Genomic DNA, 16,793 nt, shown 5'->3' on the forward strand with positions numbered 1-16,793 from the left:
CCACAGAGTCTTTTCGGACATCTAAATCTTTTGTTGGTCCTTCCTGAGGGGTCTTGCAAGGGTTTGGCTGCGTCTGCTGCGACCATATCAAAATGGATCGGGCACACCATTTTTCAGGCCTATTCATTGAAGGGCCGGGTTCCTCCTTTCCCTGTTAGGGCACATTCTACTAGAGCGCTGAGTGCCTCTTGGGCTTTTCGCCATCAGGCTTCGGTTGCTCAGGTGTGTAAAGCAGCGACTTTGTTGTCTGTACACACTTTTACAAAATTCTATAAAGTTGACTTGTTGGCATCCTCGGATGCCTCCTTTGGCCGCAAGGTTTTGCAGGCTGCTGTTTAAAGAGACTTGTTTTTTTTCTCTCTTGGGGGGATTGAATTTTTCTTTTGTGGGTAAGCTCCTGTTGGTATTTGTTGAGCTTTTTGTTGCCCAGTTGGCTACGTTTTTAGCCTTGGAAATACGTTAACAGTTTTTGGTTGCGTTCTTCCCACCCCTCATGCCTACACTGCTTTGGGACATCCCATTAGTGAAGAAGCATTAGGACCTGCGTCTGTCAAAGGACGTAAGAGAAAATTGGATTTTTGTAAGAACTTACCGTGAAATCCTTTTCTCAGAGTCCTTTGACAGATGCAGCTCCTGCCCCTCTATTTTGGGGTTGGTTGTGTCTTCTTTCACTTCTTGCTACAAAACTGATTTGAGAGCATAGTGTGTCTGGGGTTATGTCGTAAGGGACAGCCCCTATAGGCGTGTCGAGTGAAAACTTTTCACTGCCTAGTCTAGTCCTGTAGATGGCGCATAACCCATCAGTGAAGAAGCATTAAGAGCTATGTCTGTCAAAGGAAAAAGGATTTTACGGTAAGTTCTTACAAAAATCCAATTTTTTCCTCTCCAGCAAAAAGAATAGTGGGAAGCATATAAGTGGCATCTCCAAATCTGGTGAGACAAGGGGGGGATTTACAAAACTGTAGCAGACGGAATCTGGAGCAGCTGTACACAGTAACCAAACAACTTCTAGCATCTGCTTGTTCAGTTAGGTTTTAAAAATAAAAGATAAAAGCTGATTCATTGCCAAGCACAGCTGCTCCAGATTTTGTTTGCTCCAGTCATGGTAAATTTTCCCAAGAAGTCAGAAGCAACAGTGCCTAAAGCCTCCGTACACATGGGCCAAATGGTGGGCGACATCAGCTGGTTCAGTAAAAACTGCATGACATTTGGCCCTTGTGTATGCTAGCCAGTCCAACAGAAGCCAGCCATTTGGCCGACTTCTGCCAGACGAGCATGCTGGAAAACCAGCAGCTGACCGGCTCCCGATCAGCCAATGGCTGAGCGCGCTAATTGAAGTGTTCTGGTGGGGGGGCCATCCCTCTGTCAGAACACAACAGCTCAGCGGTGGAGATCACTGTACTAGCGTCGGACTGTTAGTACAGCGAGTCTGACCGGAGTTGACAGTTTTTTTGGGGTTTTTTTTGTTTATCCCGCTGGGTTGAACGGAAAAAAGACTCAGTGTTTACCAGGCTATAGATGATAGATGACCTCACCTTTCAGATATACAACTATATATATATATATATATATATATATATATATATATATATATCCTATAGACACAGAAGTTCCTAGGCACAGTTGCATGTCTAGTAGTGAAGTGCTTATTTCCAGAAGAACTTTTAAGGCTACGTTCACATCTTGACGTTGCTATTTACAGGTGTTTTTTCAGGCGTTTTTATGGGCGTTTTTAGGTTGACAAGAGACCAATGGAAAAAAATAAAAATTCCTGTAATCTGCCCAAAAAGAAGCCCATGTACTTTTTTGAGCATTGGGCGTTTTGCTTAAAACGTCAAACTGTTCAGATGTGAACAGGGGCTATTGAAATGAATAGGATTTGTCTTGTTGGGCGTTTTTTGAGCTGATCCTAGAGCAGAAAAATGCCCCAAAACGCCTACATGTGAACTTAGCCTAAAGGTAAATCTATCAGGGTACTGCTTATACACAAATAACATTTTGTGATGTTTCCTATAAAAGTCCAAAACCCAACATTAGATTGATATTAAAGCCAAATTTATTTTCTTATTAAAATTGAAAAAAGTTATACTTACCTGCTTTGTGCACATCCTCTTCTGGAGTCCCCCGCCGTCGCTGTCTGCTCCTTCTTCCTGTAGTTCGGCCATAGTAAGCCGTTTTATACATTGCTGCAGTGTGCGCAAACACAGGACACCTAACAGCGAAGCACATATACACTTTTCCACACTGGTACTGACTAGTATTCCAGTGTTTTTCTTCTCCCTCAGTTTTCCTTCCTCCCCCCTCCCCTCAACTCATTAGAACTTGACTCCAGTGTTGAGAGAAGAGGGGGAAACAAGGATGTTGTGCAGGAGCCAGAACTCCTCTTTAACTGATGACATCATAAGATGATAGGGCAGTGGCAGCTGGCCCACACAGTGCCTATGGTTGTAATGCTGCAGAATAAAAACCTGTGGCTTTTTGTAACAAAAAGGCAATCTTGATCCACCAGCTGGCTGGTTGACAATTTTTGAGGCACTGTAGGGCAATTTTTAGGTATTTTGCAGAGGCACCCCTGAAGAACCCGGAAAGCACCTCAAGGTGCCCCACCCTGCTTGGAAAATGCTGCTTTTGAACCATTTTAAGACTTGCAGTGGGGTTTCAGACCAGTGGATTAGTTACTCACCTCATTCTGCTTGATCCGCTCCTACTTTGTGCTGTTGCTTTTTACATTTGATTTACAACTATGTAATAAATGATATTTTATCTTTTCTTTACAGGTAAAGACAATCAATGAAAAGCTGAGGGAAATTAAAGGTTGCAAAATGTTGCTTGATGTGGTACAGTGCCCGAATGCCTCACTAAAAAAAGTGGTTCAGTTTGTTTGTGGGAATGGCCTGGTGTGTGAAACAGTCAAGGAGGCAAGACACATTGCATACGATGGTTCTGAGAGGCTAAAAGTAAGTATATTAAACGTTGCATTTGCATTTCCACGTTTTATTGGAATAACACTAGTCAAAGCACCAAAATCTGTAATAAACCTAAAGTGAAGTCCGATTTACATGCATCTCGTTTTTCCTGGACATAGGTCTATATATATTTGGACACAGGCACAATTTTCATACTTTTGGCTCTGTATGCCACCAGAATAAAATCTAAACAAAATGATCCAAATGAATTTAGGTGTCGGTTCACACATATGGGATGTCAGACATTGCATGTGATTCGCGCCGCACTGCTGTGCAAATCACATGCGATGTTTGTGCTATGCAAATTCAGCCATGCAAACTGCATGGCTGAATTTGCATCGCATTCGGACCAAAGTCGCAAAGGACCCTTTTTTTGGTTCACACCAGAATCGGAGCGCATGGGTGTTCACACCTATGCGATCAGATTCCTGTCTGAACTGACAATTTGCACTGCGATATGCAAACTAATCTTGTGGTGTTGTCAACTTTGTATTGACACTCCCAGCAGTTCGCATATGGCAGTGTGAACTGCCTGTGAGTCGGGTGCGATGCAGGAACAAACAGTGGATTCACAGGGTTCCCACATTGCACCAATGTAAACCGGCACTGAAGTGCAGACTTTTAGCTTTAATTCAAGGGGTTGAACATAAATATCAAAAACAAATTTTCGGAACTGCAACCATTTTTATATATAGTCCCCCCAATTTCCGGGGCTCAAATGTAATTGGAAAAATGAAAATAATCATAAATAAAAGTACATTTTTAATATTTTGTTTAAAGTCCTATACTGGCAATGACTGCCTGAAGTCTAGAGTCCATGGACATTACCAAAGACTGGGTTTCCTCCTTTCTGATGCTTTGCTAGGCTCTAACTGCAGCTGTCTTCAGTTCTTTGTTTGTGGGTCTTTCTGCCTTAAGTTTTGCCTTCAGCAAGTGAAATGCATGCCCAATTGTGTTGAGATCAGGTGATTGACTCGGCCTTTGCAGAATATTCCACTTTTCCTTCAAAAGCTCCTGGGTTCCTTTTGCAGTGTGTGTTTTGGATCATTGTACATCTTTACTGTGAAGCGCCGTCAAATCAGCTCTGCTGCATTTGGCTAAATCTGGGCTGACCGCATATCTCTAAACACTGCAGAATTCATCCTAATGCTTCTGTACTCTGTCACATCATCAATAAAAACCAATGACCCATGCCATCAAACTGCCTCCCCCATTTTTTAAAGATGACGTTGTGTGCTTTGGATCATGAGCTGTTCCAAGCCTTCTCCACATTTTTTTCTTCCTGTCATTCTGGTACAGATTAATCTTCATTTCATCTGTCCAAAGAACGCTTTTCCAGAAATGATCTGGCATTTTTTGATGTTTTTTGGCAAAGTCTAATCTGGCTTTTCTATTCTTCAGGCTTATGAATGGTTTGCACCTTGTGGTGAACCCTCTGTATTTTCTCGTGAAGTCTTCTTTTGACTGTAGACTGACAATGATATGCCTACACCTTCACTTGTCTGGATGTTGTGGATGGGGTTTTCTTTATCCTTTGATCATCCACCACTGTGGACGTCAAGCCCTTTTTATGTTGCTGAGCTCACCAGTGCATTCTTCTTTCCTCCGAATGTACCAAACTTTTGATTTGGCCACTCCTAATGTTGCTGCTATTTCTCTGATGGATTTGTTTCGTTTTTGAAGCCTTACAATGGCCTGTTTCACTTGCATGGACAGCTCCTTTGAACGCATGATGTAGGTTCACAGCAATAAAATCCAAGTGCAAATACCACACTTAGAATCAACTCCAGACCTTTTACTTGCTTAACCACTTGCCGACCGCCGCAAGTACATATACTGCGGCGGTCAGCCCCGTGCAGGCAAAGTGACGTACCAGTACGTCACTTGCCTGTGAGCCAATAGGGGGCGAGCGCGCGCCGCCGGAGGCGCGCTCCCGCCCCCGCTCGTTCACGGACATCTCAACGCGAGTGACCGGCGGACCCGATGTCCGCTGGTCACTCGCGATCGTCAGTTACAGAGGAAGAAAGGCAGGCACCTAATGTAAACAAAGCCGCCTGTCATTCTCCCTTGTGTAACAGCAGAGATCAAATGGTCCTGCTATGTAGGACCGTAGATCTCTGCTGTTACATGAACAGCCACATCCCTGCACAGTTAGAAACACGCCCCTAGGGACACACTTAACCCCTCCTTCTCCAATAAACTTAACCCCTTCCCTGCCAGTGTCATTTTTACAGTAACAGTGCATATGTATAGCACTGATTACTGTAGTAATGTCACTGGTACCCCCAAAAGTGTAAAAAATGTCAGTCAAGGGTCCGATCTGTGCGCCGCAATGTCGCAGTCCCGCAAAAAAAAATCGCAGATCGCCGCCATTTCTCGTTAAAAAAAAAACAACAAAAATCTTTCCCGTAGTTAGTAAACGCAATAACTTTTGCGCAAACCAATCAAAATACGCTTATTGCGATTTTTTTTACCAAACATATGTAGCAGAAAACAAATTGGCCAAAAATGTTAAAAAATTTTGATTTTTACATTTTTTTGGGGGGAATTTCATATAAAAAAATGTGAAAAATATTTGTTTATAGCGCATGATAAAAAAATCGCACAGGTGATCAAATACCACCAAAAGAAAGCTCTGTTTGTGGGAAAAAAAAGGACGTCAAATTCGTTTAGGTACAGCGTCGCAACGACCGCGCAATTGTCCGTTAAAGTCACGCAGTGCCGAATCGCAAAATAGGGCCTGGTCAGGAAGGGGGTAAAATCTTCCAGGGCTTAAGTGGTTAATTGATGAAGAATTAACAAAGGAGTAGCCCACACCTGGCCATAAAACAGCTTGATTCAATTGTCCAATTACCTTTTGATCTCTTTAAAAATTGGGGGGGGGGGGGGCTATTCTTAAGAGCTGTAATTCCTAAATCCTTTGGTTGTACATACCCTCAAATTAAACCTGAGTGTGCACTTCCAGCCCATATCCATTATATACCTATAGCTTAAATGTATTTTGGTAATTACATGAAAAAACGAAAATTGTGCCTGTGTCCAAATATATATGGACCCAACTGTAAATTAAACATGTAAGCAATGTCTGGCTTTTGTGGATTTCAGACAAGTGACCATTATAAAGTACACACTTTAGAACAAACTTGTGCAAACTAGTTTGCTTAAAAGCCCATTCCTGAACCGCACATATTTACCTTTCCTTCCCTCCCCTAACACTCTATTCATCCTGCAGGAGTGATAGAAATATCTGTTACTTCTGTGGTAGAAAATTACACTCACCCAGTTTGACATTCCAGATGCTAGTGATTGGCCTAGTGCTACCATATGTGGGTGAGCAGACATTCACCCATATCTAAACTCCATCTGGAATACTGACAAGCTTACACAGGGCTATTTTTTCCCGCTGCCTGCAACTGATTTGTGCGATGTGGGAGCAAAATCGAGGATAAAGTGTTGACTTTTTCATATTGCCTTGCATGGAGAAAGCACAGTTTGTTAATCGAAATGCTGATTTCCCCTATATCCACTTTAGAGTAACAAAAGATAATCTCAACTGCTGTGACGGTATTTGCAACATTCATTACAGGTACTGAAGTAAGGCAAGCAATTACTACTTTGTTTGAATTTGAGTTATAAAAACGAGGAAGAATATGGTAGTTTGCCATAGCAACTAATCAAGGTCCACCACAAGGATGGGTTTAAATTTATATTCTATGACCACACCCTCATGTTTTCTTACCTCTGAAAGTCAGAGGTTTTTTTTATTTTATTTGTTTTAATCGATGATTGTTTGCTTTTCAGACAGTTGCTTTGGATGGAACTATGTTCTTGAAATCCGGTGTGATATCTGGAGGCTCAAGTGATTTGAGGTTTAAAGCCAAGCGTTGGGATGAAAAAGAGATAACCGAACTAAAAGAGAAAAGAGATGTTTTGATGAGTGAACTAAAGGTAAAATTGGTATTCTAAAATGTATTTAAAGATACGCCTTGGTGTAGAGGCTAGGAAGAAGGGGGTCAGCTAAAATGTTTTCATACTCAGGAGAATTGGAATTGATGTTGCCTTTGTGTCATAGGGACATACTGAGGTTTTGCATTCTTGTGTCCTCTATGGCTATTATCCTTTAGCATACAATGGGAGGGTTGGTGTGCTGTCATCTAGCTGGGATGCAGGCTCCTGCTGCATTCAGGAGGTGACTCAGGAGGGAGAGTTTGCTGCACCTCAATCTCTGCAGGGTTATTTTCAGATGATTGAATCCCAGTTAAATGCATTATTAGCCACCAACTTCCTTCCAGAATGAACCTCTTGGCAAAACCAAAAGACATGTGGTAGGGTACCCACCAATTATCCACAACTCCAGCAAAACATGGTGGCTACAGAAAATGTTTTGTGGGGACCCTATACCACCTAGTAAACAGTTTGCAGCCCACTTGAAATTGAGGATCAATGTGCAAAGTATAGTATGTAGTCTAGCTGGTGTTCAGTAAATGTCATATTGAGAACTTGGTCCCACCTGTGTATAGAGGGAGGAACAAGGTCCTCAAGGGGAGTTGTGAGTGTGGTGTATGAATTGGGGAAATTATGTGTAAGGGAAATTGGATTTTAACCAACCCAAATCTCAAATGGGGGAAGAGGGTGACACTTGTCTGAGCAGAAGAGGATCTGCCACATCTTGAATATCTGTAATCAGCTTTGGGGTGCCATGAGAGTGAAAGTACTGCAAAGGTGTTTTAGTGGGTAGAAGATTTGAAGCACTGGTTGCTAACACCTAGGGGGAATGCCGGGTTACCAATCACCAGGTGATTAAGGAGAGGCCTGTTGTACGGGAAGAGATGCAGTGTCCCTATATGCATTGTCCTTAGTACCTATGAGATGGTGGTTTTAATGCCATTTGGGACATTTGACAGATAAGGTTAGACAAGGCTAGACGATGTATAGAGTAGCGGTTCTCAACATTTGTGCGATCAAAGCATAGTAAATTCTTTTAAAAGGCTTTTATGTCCAAACAGTAAAAAAACGAATTGTCTATAGACACATACAGCTTGGCTTGGCCCTGCTTCGCTCTCTCTTTACTGGATTTGACTGACAACAGCAGGAGCCAATGGCTCCCACAGTTTTCAGTAAAACTCTTGAATTCAGGATGAGGGCAGAGCAAGGCTGCCAGCTGGGACAACACTGGATTGAGAGCGTAAGTATTTAGGGAGGAGGTGGGAAGCAAAGACAGTGGACGGTTTTCGTTTTTTTTAACCTTGAAGTTGTATTAAAACCAAAAGCCAACGTTTATTATATTGCAGCTTACAAATTCTTAGATATGAGGGCTGCATTATTTTTTTTACCTTTATTTTCATATAGTGATCCAGCCAGTAAGTCTGTTGTTTTCCTAACAGAAAACCCTCCTGTTTAATTGTGGAGACAAGCCTTTTACCACTGACAGGGGTGCTTATAATGACCAGCTTTTATGCTTGTAAAACCTTTCCCTTTATTAGTGTATCTAAATATGCTAGTACGTCTAAAAATCCCCCCCCCCCCCCCACACACACACACACACACACACACACAATGCTGGTGTCCAAAGGTGCCTTCTGCATTCAGGACAAGGTGGGCAGCCTGGCACAGTGAACTAATGTAAAGTCCGCATAGAAGAAGTGGCAGCGGCAGAAACGTGAGAACCCGGAGGAGATGCGGGCTGTGTTGTGCTTTCTCCCTCCTGTCATAACAGCGATCCTCCATACCGCAGATTACACAGGATCGCTCTTACATGGGACTGTACACAGTATGATTACCTGCCCCCTATCTCTTCCAAGGACTGCTCATCTCCCTGACATGTGGTTAGGGGCGGGTAATCACACCGTGTACAGTCCGGTGTAAAAGCGATCCTGTGTCACCCGGTTTATGGCAGATTGCTGTTATTACAGGAGGGGGCAGAGCACAGCAAAGCCCCCACCTCCTCACTACTGCTGTAGTTCCCACCTGTGAGATTGGGGGTAGGCTTATGGAGAAGGGGAGATGGGGGCTGTTTGTGCTGGAAAAGAGTAATTGGGAGGAGGGGGGGGGGGGGATTTGTACTAGGAGGAGGTATTTGGTGGATGGGGGCTGGTATAGGAGGGATGATTTTTTTTTTTTGGTGGGGAAAATTTTGCCTTGCAAAGGGAGCTTATACTTAGTGGTAAACATGTTGGATTTTTTTTTGTGGGGGGGGGGGGACTGCCCACACAGCACACAAGGCACTCAACTGATCTTCTCCTTCTCACATGGCACATAGCTGAGAATTGGATTCCCTTACAGACACTGCCTTGATTTGCACAATGTGTAGCTGCTGCTGTGTTGCAGTTCTACCCTATGATATTCTCAGATTAGATTGGCAGCTGTAGTAGCCAGCTTCACAATGTGGGGAGGGAATCCAATCTCAGGGTTGTGCTGTTTGGGGAGGAGGAAATCTGTTGAGTGCCCTGCCAGCAATGACCCAATCCTCTTCTCTGCTGACCATTGTCCTCTGCCTGGCTGACCCATCTACCCTGCCCTGGTGACCCCTGTCCTCTGTTCTGTAAACCCCTGCCTTGACAACTCACTGTACACTGCCCTTCAAACGAATGGCCTTCTTACACTGCTGTACAAACTGTTGACCTTATCCTCTGCCCTGTTGACCCCCTGTACACTGCCCTGCCAACCTTGCATCCTCTGCCCCCCTGACATTTTTTACTGCACCCCCACATCAAACAGGCTAGATCTGGCCCTGTTGGTTAGCTGCAATATATTCCAATTTTGGTTTTGGGTTTAATACCGCTTTAATGCATAGAATGTATTAGAATTAAAAAGGGGTTCTAAAGGCAAAAGTTTTGTTTTACCTTAAAGTAGAAGTCCACCCTAACCCTAAAATCCCTGCATCTACAGACATCTGCGATCTAACACTTATCTAGCCCTGTGAAGAAGAAATCTGTAAACATACCTTTCTTGAAGCCGATCCCACACTGAGCTGTCAGCCGCAGCTTCGCAGTGAAGGTGGGTGCAGAGGAGGCAACCAACAACAGAAGCCCCATATTAAGTCTGTGGGTGACGTCACCCCCCATTCATTTCACAGCCGTTTCCGGTTGTGTGCTCTGCAGAGCTTCTGCCGCTGGAGATCCGATCGGCTTCAAAAAAGGTATTTATACTGATTTCTTCTTTACAGGGCAGGATGGGTTAGTGTTAGATCATGGACGTTTGTAGATGCAGGGATTTTAGTGTTCATGTGGACTTACACTTTAATGCATTCTCTCAGGGTTAGCTGTATTGAACCATAGCAGGGGTTCCAGTGTCAAATAAATATTAAGAGTTTGAGAAGGCATCCCTGGCATAGTCCATGCAGGCGAGATGACTTCATGCACTGCCATGACTGGGGCGGTGTACATGACATCTTGCCATATTTACATACAGTATGTGCTATGAATATACTTCTACAGCTGACATTAAACAGGCATCAGAATCTGACTGATGAAGCAGGCTAAACAACTGAAATCCTGTGAAAAGGCCCATTATATGAACGATCCCTAGAAGCTACCTCATAGGAGCCAAGAGCTATAAGTGAAGCCCAAGCCATTATTTAAGATGAGGTGGTTTAAGATTGATTTGCAGTCTCATATATCTCTTCAGTTCTGTGAGCAGGAAAGGTCTGTCTAATGACTAGTACTCCTTAGTGTGGTTGATTTTGGAAAATAATTCTTAAAGTTTTTCTCTCCCATGCACAGTAACGATCTAATGTTTTAAGTTATTAAACAGCCTCTGTGAATAAGAGATAAAAGAATGATTAATATGAGCTAGTATGCAATATCCTCCTATTTTTTTTTTTTTTTTTATTAGGAGCTAATGAAGTTAAAGAGGAAGGAGAGTGATTTAAAGCAGCTTCATGCTCAATCACAAGGAACACAAACCCGTCTAAAATATTCTCAAAGTGAACTAGAAGTCATAAAGAAGAAAAATCTTGCCTGTTGCTTTGCGGTAATAAAATACAGCCTTGGTACCTTTTCTTTTTCCGGCATTGCTTTCTTCTACATACAAATGGTCATTATATAATCCCACAAATCCACACACAAATTTAAATCTTGAAATGTTTGGTATCTATCAGTGCTGCATAATTAATCGTTAAAAGATCGTGACCTAGATTTGACCCTTCAACTAGGCTTGTGACGGTATCAGATTTTCATGCTGCGATTAATTGATTAAGGTTTTGCCACGGTATACGGTATTATCACGGTATTCTATTATTAAATTTAAATTATTAAATTTCCACCTCACTTCAATTTCATTCTGAATTTAGGAGCTTTGGTTCACTTATGCACATTATTATATAGTCAGTCAGTACAGACTCTGTGAACCAGACCTAAAATAAGCCATCAAGCAGTGTCTGGCCTAACTGGTGATAACTGGTCCTGGCGCTCGGCTCCGATCCGATGGCCTGGTCATTAAGAGGGCAAATCCTTGTGGTCAAGAAGTGGTTAAACCTGAAGGAGGTGTTGTTTATAAATTACTTTACTATTGCTTTAGGCCTGGTTCACATGTATGCGGGTTGGCGGTTCACATGTATGCGGGTTGGCGGTTCACATGTATGCGGGTTGGTGGTTCACATGTATGCGGGTTGGCGGTTCACATGTATGCAGGGTTGGTGGTTCACATGTATGCGGGTTGGCGGTTCACATGTATGCGGGTTGGCGGTTCACATGTATGCGGGTTGGTGGTTCACATGTATGCGGGTTGGTGGTTCACATGTATGCGGGTTGGCAGTTCACATGTATGCGGGTTGGCGGCCCACATTTGCACAGGCATAACAGCCCATTGATTTGAACGGGCTGCTATGCCCTCATTTTCCGCAGAAAAAAGGTGCATGCAGTATTTTTTTAAAATTCAGTGGCCTTGAAATCCATCCTGCTTTTGCACCATGCGACTAACCTGCAGTTCCTGCTCTGGCAAGCTTTCTGCATTTTTTGTATACGTGGGCACGGCATTTAAAAACAGTTTGCGTGTGCAGCAACGGCAGGTAAGTCGCATGGTGCAAAAGAAGGGTGGATTTCATGGCCACTGCATTTTTTTAAATTCTGCATGCACCTTTTTTCATCTGAAAACGCAGGCATAGCAGCTCAAGCCCATTCACATCAATGGGCTGCTATGCCTGTGCAAATGTGGGCCCCCAACCCGCATACATGTGAACCGCCAACCCGCATACATGTGAACCAGGCCTAAAGCAATAGTAAAGTCATTAATTGGTTAAACCTGCAGGAGGACCGGTGTTTTTATCTATTAATGACTTTACTATTGCTTTAGGCCTGGTTCACATGTATGCGGGTTGGGGGCCCGCATACATGTGAACCAGGAGCTGGGTTGCGTGAGTCAGTGGGTGTATGTTACTGGCAATAATAGGTCCTGTATCTTAGGTAATCGGTGTTGTGTGCATTAGGCAGTATAAGCTTGGCACAGACATTAAGTACACTTTAAAGGTAGTACCTCAAGTTTGTCTTGCTATAAAGCAATGTCTTCCCGAAAAAGGGCTGGAGGGAACACAGTTGGAAAGGGCACTATGATGCCACTGCCAGGCCCTAAAGGTCCTAATCGTGCTTCCACTGTGTCTACTCCTCCTGATAAGCCAGAGGCAATTAGCCAATCTGAGCCATTACGGTTGTCAGGCATAGTAGCTACTCTTGTGTACTTCTGCCACAGCCTATGTTACCAAAGACGATTTGGCATCGGCATTAGCCAGCCTAGAGGGTAGGATTGCTGACATGATTGCAGCATCACATGGATGAAAGAAGCGGGTTAGATCCTCCTCTCCTGAGCCACCCCCTGAATCAGTTCAGCATTGGGCAGAGGATGTGGAAGATGTAGCTGAGGGTCAAGCTGAAATTTCCACTTCCGGTGAGTCAGAGGAATCTCTATCAGCCTCTCAATCCCAGAAGTTGTTTATCCAGTCTCTTGCTGAGATGGTCTGGGCTGAGTTTAAACTCCCACCCTTAGAGACAACTGAAACCTCTTTTTCCTCCCTAGGCTCATTGCGCCCTCCTCAGAGTCCTCAGTCATTTCCCATGCATCAACTCTTGGAGCAAGAAGTGTATAATGACTCGGATCATCTGGATAGGATGTTTGTTCCGCCTAAAAGGTTTTCATTGTTCTATCCAATGGAGGATACCTTTTCTAAGAGATGGAAAATTCCCACTGTGGATGCAGCCATTTCTTCAGTTAACAAGAATTTAACCTGTCCTGTGGATAATGCCCAGATTTTTAAAGATCCAGCAGATAAAAAGTTGGAATCTTTACTGAAAGCTTCCTCTTCGGTTGCTGGTTCTGCAGTACAACCAGCAGTAGAAGCCAACAGAGTGTGTCAGTCTTTTAAAGACCGCATAAAGCGAGTGGCCAAGACAGTTCCTTCTCAAGGAGAGTGTGGAAGATCTGTCAGATCTACCTCGTACTTTGTGTTTAGTAGTTGATGCTCATACGGACTCCATAGGGCAAATGTCAGGGTTTGCTCTGATGACAGTGCATATGCGCAGAATCCTTTGGTTAAAGAGCTGGGCTGCGGAATTACCATGTAAAAAATGACTGGCTAACTTCCCCTTTCAGGGAGAACAACTTTTTGGTGATGATCTGGATAAATATATCCAAAAGATATTGGGGGGGGGGGGTGAAGAGTACGTTGCTACCTGTAAGGAAAAAGAGCAGATGTCCTTTCTTTACGATTCCCAGCACTCATAATACCAGTGCTTCCAATTCCAGGCAGTAGCGACGGCCTCTGCATCTGGACCCAAGCCTTCGGGGCAAGGTCAGAAAAAGCCCTGGGCCCAGAGATCAGCCAAGTCTTCCTCTAAGCCCTCTCCGTAAAGGGGCGCTCCCACTCGCCTGGGTGGGGGGAAGGCTCCTGCAGTTCTCAGGGGCATTGGTGGAGTTAATTCAAGACAACTGGGTATTCTCCACCATTTCACAGGGATACAAGTTGTAATTTTAGGTGTTCCCGCATCCTCAGTTTGTGAGATCAAGGATACCAACAGATCCCCTAATAGAAAGATCTTTCTTTAAGGCATTGGACCAGCTGAGAGCTCAGAGGGTGATACCTGAGGTTCCAGAAAACAAAGGTGCAACGGTACTCACCGTCACTGGGAGTGAAAGACAGATACTTAATGGTGTGGATTGCTTCAAACAGGTTCTGTGTTTACTTATGATAATGTGTATTGAACTTCAATGTCAGAGACAGGCTCTCCCTATTGTCTGTGTATTGAGGTAAGATGTGTATCCTGTTAAGCCTGAACTCACATCGTTTCTGTCCAGGTGGCTAGATAATAGGTTCAGGTTAATTCTATTTCTGTATACAATTTCATCTGCATATGATAATGTAATCAGGCGACCCCTGACCTGTGTGTGGTAATCTGATCAGGAGGAGGATGTGCTCATGTGTGTATAAATTGAGTGTAAAACTGTTGAATAGAGGAGAAGATTCCAGTACAAGCTAGGTTGTCGGCTAGCTTTGTATGGGGGCGGCTGGAAAATCTTATATCTATGTTCACAACTGGGAGGAAGCCGTATACTGACGGAAGTCCACAAATACAGTGTGGGTGTTGGTTCTATTACAGAAAGGTCCAGGGTTTTCACTCAAACCTATTTTTAATCCCCAAACCAAATGGGGATGTGAGACCTATTTTAGATCTTAAGGTGCTGAATCAGTTTCTGAACGTTCGTTCTTTCCGCATGGAATCAATTTGATCAGTAGTAGCCACCCTGCAGGGAGAGTAATTTCTAGCATCCATAGACATCAAGGATGCATAACTTAATGTGCCTATATTTTAGACCCATCAAAGGTTCCTTCGTTTTGCGATTGGAAACCATCATTTCCAGTTTGTGGTCACAGCTCCAAGAGTGTTCACAAAGATCCTATCTTCAGTATTGGCTGTTCTAAGGTCCCAAGGGATATCTGTAATAGAATATCCTAACGATCTATTACTAATAGATCGATCTGTGTCGGCTCTAAGCTGAAATATTCAGATGGTACATTTTTTGGAACGTCTGGGTTAGATACTGAACTTGGCAAAGTCCGCATTACAGCCAGTCCAGAGTCTATAGTAAGGCTGAGATATCCGTCTATACATCTTTGCATGATGTTACTGGGGAAGATGGTGTCCACATTTGAGGCAATTCCTTATGCTCAATTCCATGCCAGACCCTTGGAGAACAACATTCTGTCTGCATAGAACGGAAAAATTCAGTCCTTGGACCGGTCCATTTCTCTGCTACCAAGAGTAAGACAGAGTCTGAATTGGTGGTTGTTAACGAGAAATCTGTAGAGGGAAATCCTTTCTTACAGATGCCAGTCTCTCCGGCTGGGGAGCAGTTCTGGAGAAAGCTACTGTCCAGAGGAAATGGTCTTGGGTAGAGAGTCCTCTCCCTATGAACATTTTGGAAATTTGTGTAGTCAGTCGGGCTCTGAAATTCTGGACACCCAGACTTTGTGGTCACCCTTTTAGGGTGCAATCCGACAATGCCACGGCCGTGACTTATGTCAACCATCAAGGAGGCACAAGGAGTTGATCAGCCCAGAAAGAGGTGGCTATTATCCTGTCCTGGGCAGAGTAGTTTGTGCCATGCCTGACAGCAGTGTTCATTCCAGGTATAGAGAACTGGCAGGCAGATTTTTTGAGCCATCAACAGATGTTTCGGGGGGAATGGTCCTTAAAGATTTTTCAATTGATCTGCCTACGCTGGGGGGTCCCAAGTTGGAGAGATTTGTGTCCAGGAGCTGGAGTCCACTCGCAGGCAGAATGGATGCTTTGGTGACTTCTTGGAGGAGTATTCCCTGATCTATGCCTTTCCTCCGGTACAGCTAATCTCGCGTTTGTTGCGCAGGATCCAGCTAGAGGGGAAACCAGTAATTCTGGTAGCTCCGGCTTGGCCGGCGAGGATTTGGTATGCACAAATCCAGAGGTTGGCAGTGACAAGACTTTGGGTTCTTCCACTGCGTCCAGACTTGCTCTCTCAAGGTCTGATATTCCACCCTGCTGAACAGTCTCTAAATTTGACAGCTTGGCTATTGAAGCCTTAATCTTGGAAGAGCAGGGTTCGTACACTGATAAACGCCAGGAAGCCAGTCTCTAGAAATATTTATTACAGGTTCTGGAAATCCTACATTGCCTGGTGTGAAGCCAGGAAATTGCATCCCCGCACATATATATTATCGGGAGAGTTCTATCCTTCTTGCAAGCAGGGATAGATATGAAATTAGCCCTGAGCATGATTAAAGGGCAGATTTCAGTTGTATCGTTTTTTTCTCTGTCGCTCATTGACAGACGTAGTCCTCGTTGATTAATAACAACTCGGGTTATACTGCCCTCTACAGGAGTAGGACTAGACAGGAAAGAAAACGTTCTGGCCACACCTTAGGGGCAGTCCCAGAGCGTATATCCTCTCTCTCTCTGCTACAGCAAATCAGTTTTTTTCTGTCTAGTTAGGAGTAAGGACCTAGATACCTTGCTAGGATCTTCGGTCCTGGCAGAATTTTTTTCTTAGAAAGATTTTTTAGACAGCTTTTTTCTCCAGTTTCCTGTGAGATCTTCAAGCAAGCAAGCTGGAACTGGGCGACGGGCTGGATGTTGAGATCCAGTGGTCACCCCAGTTCAGCCTACGAGCGCGTGCAGGCCATAGCTCCGCGCTGGGTCGGCCGCGACATAGTCCCACTGGACGGGGACTGACCCTGCGAGTTAAACGTCTCGCCTGGACGCCAATGACCAACAGAGTCACGGCGTCCGTTTTGGTCGACAGCCCCCCCACCCCGGTGGAGAGGGGTTCTGTCAGGAGTTGGCGCCCGCCTGGTTCCGGTATGGT

At 44.1% G+C, this 16,793-nt stretch overlaps 1 protein-coding gene across 1 annotated transcript in view; it reads left to right on the plus strand.

Moving 5' to 3' along the window:
- SMC1B (structural maintenance of chromosomes 1B) overlaps positions 1-16,793 on the plus strand; it is a 512,286-nt gene that overhangs the window by 266,274 nt on the left and 229,219 nt on the right. The window contains exons 11-13 of the mRNA XM_082255760.1: positions 2,778-2,957; positions 6,768-6,914; positions 10,800-10,937. Of these exons, the coding sequence (XP_082111886.1) occupies positions 2,778-2,957; positions 6,768-6,914; positions 10,800-10,937 (465 nt within the window). The remainder of the gene's footprint in view (positions 1-2,777; positions 2,958-6,767; positions 6,915-10,799; positions 10,938-16,793) is intronic.

This window comes from Pelophylax lessonae, assembly GCF_965119305.1.
Source record: "Pelophylax lessonae genome assembly, chromosome: 4".
Classification (NCBI taxonomy): domain Eukaryota; kingdom Metazoa; phylum Chordata; class Amphibia; order Anura; family Ranidae; genus Pelophylax; species Pelophylax lessonae.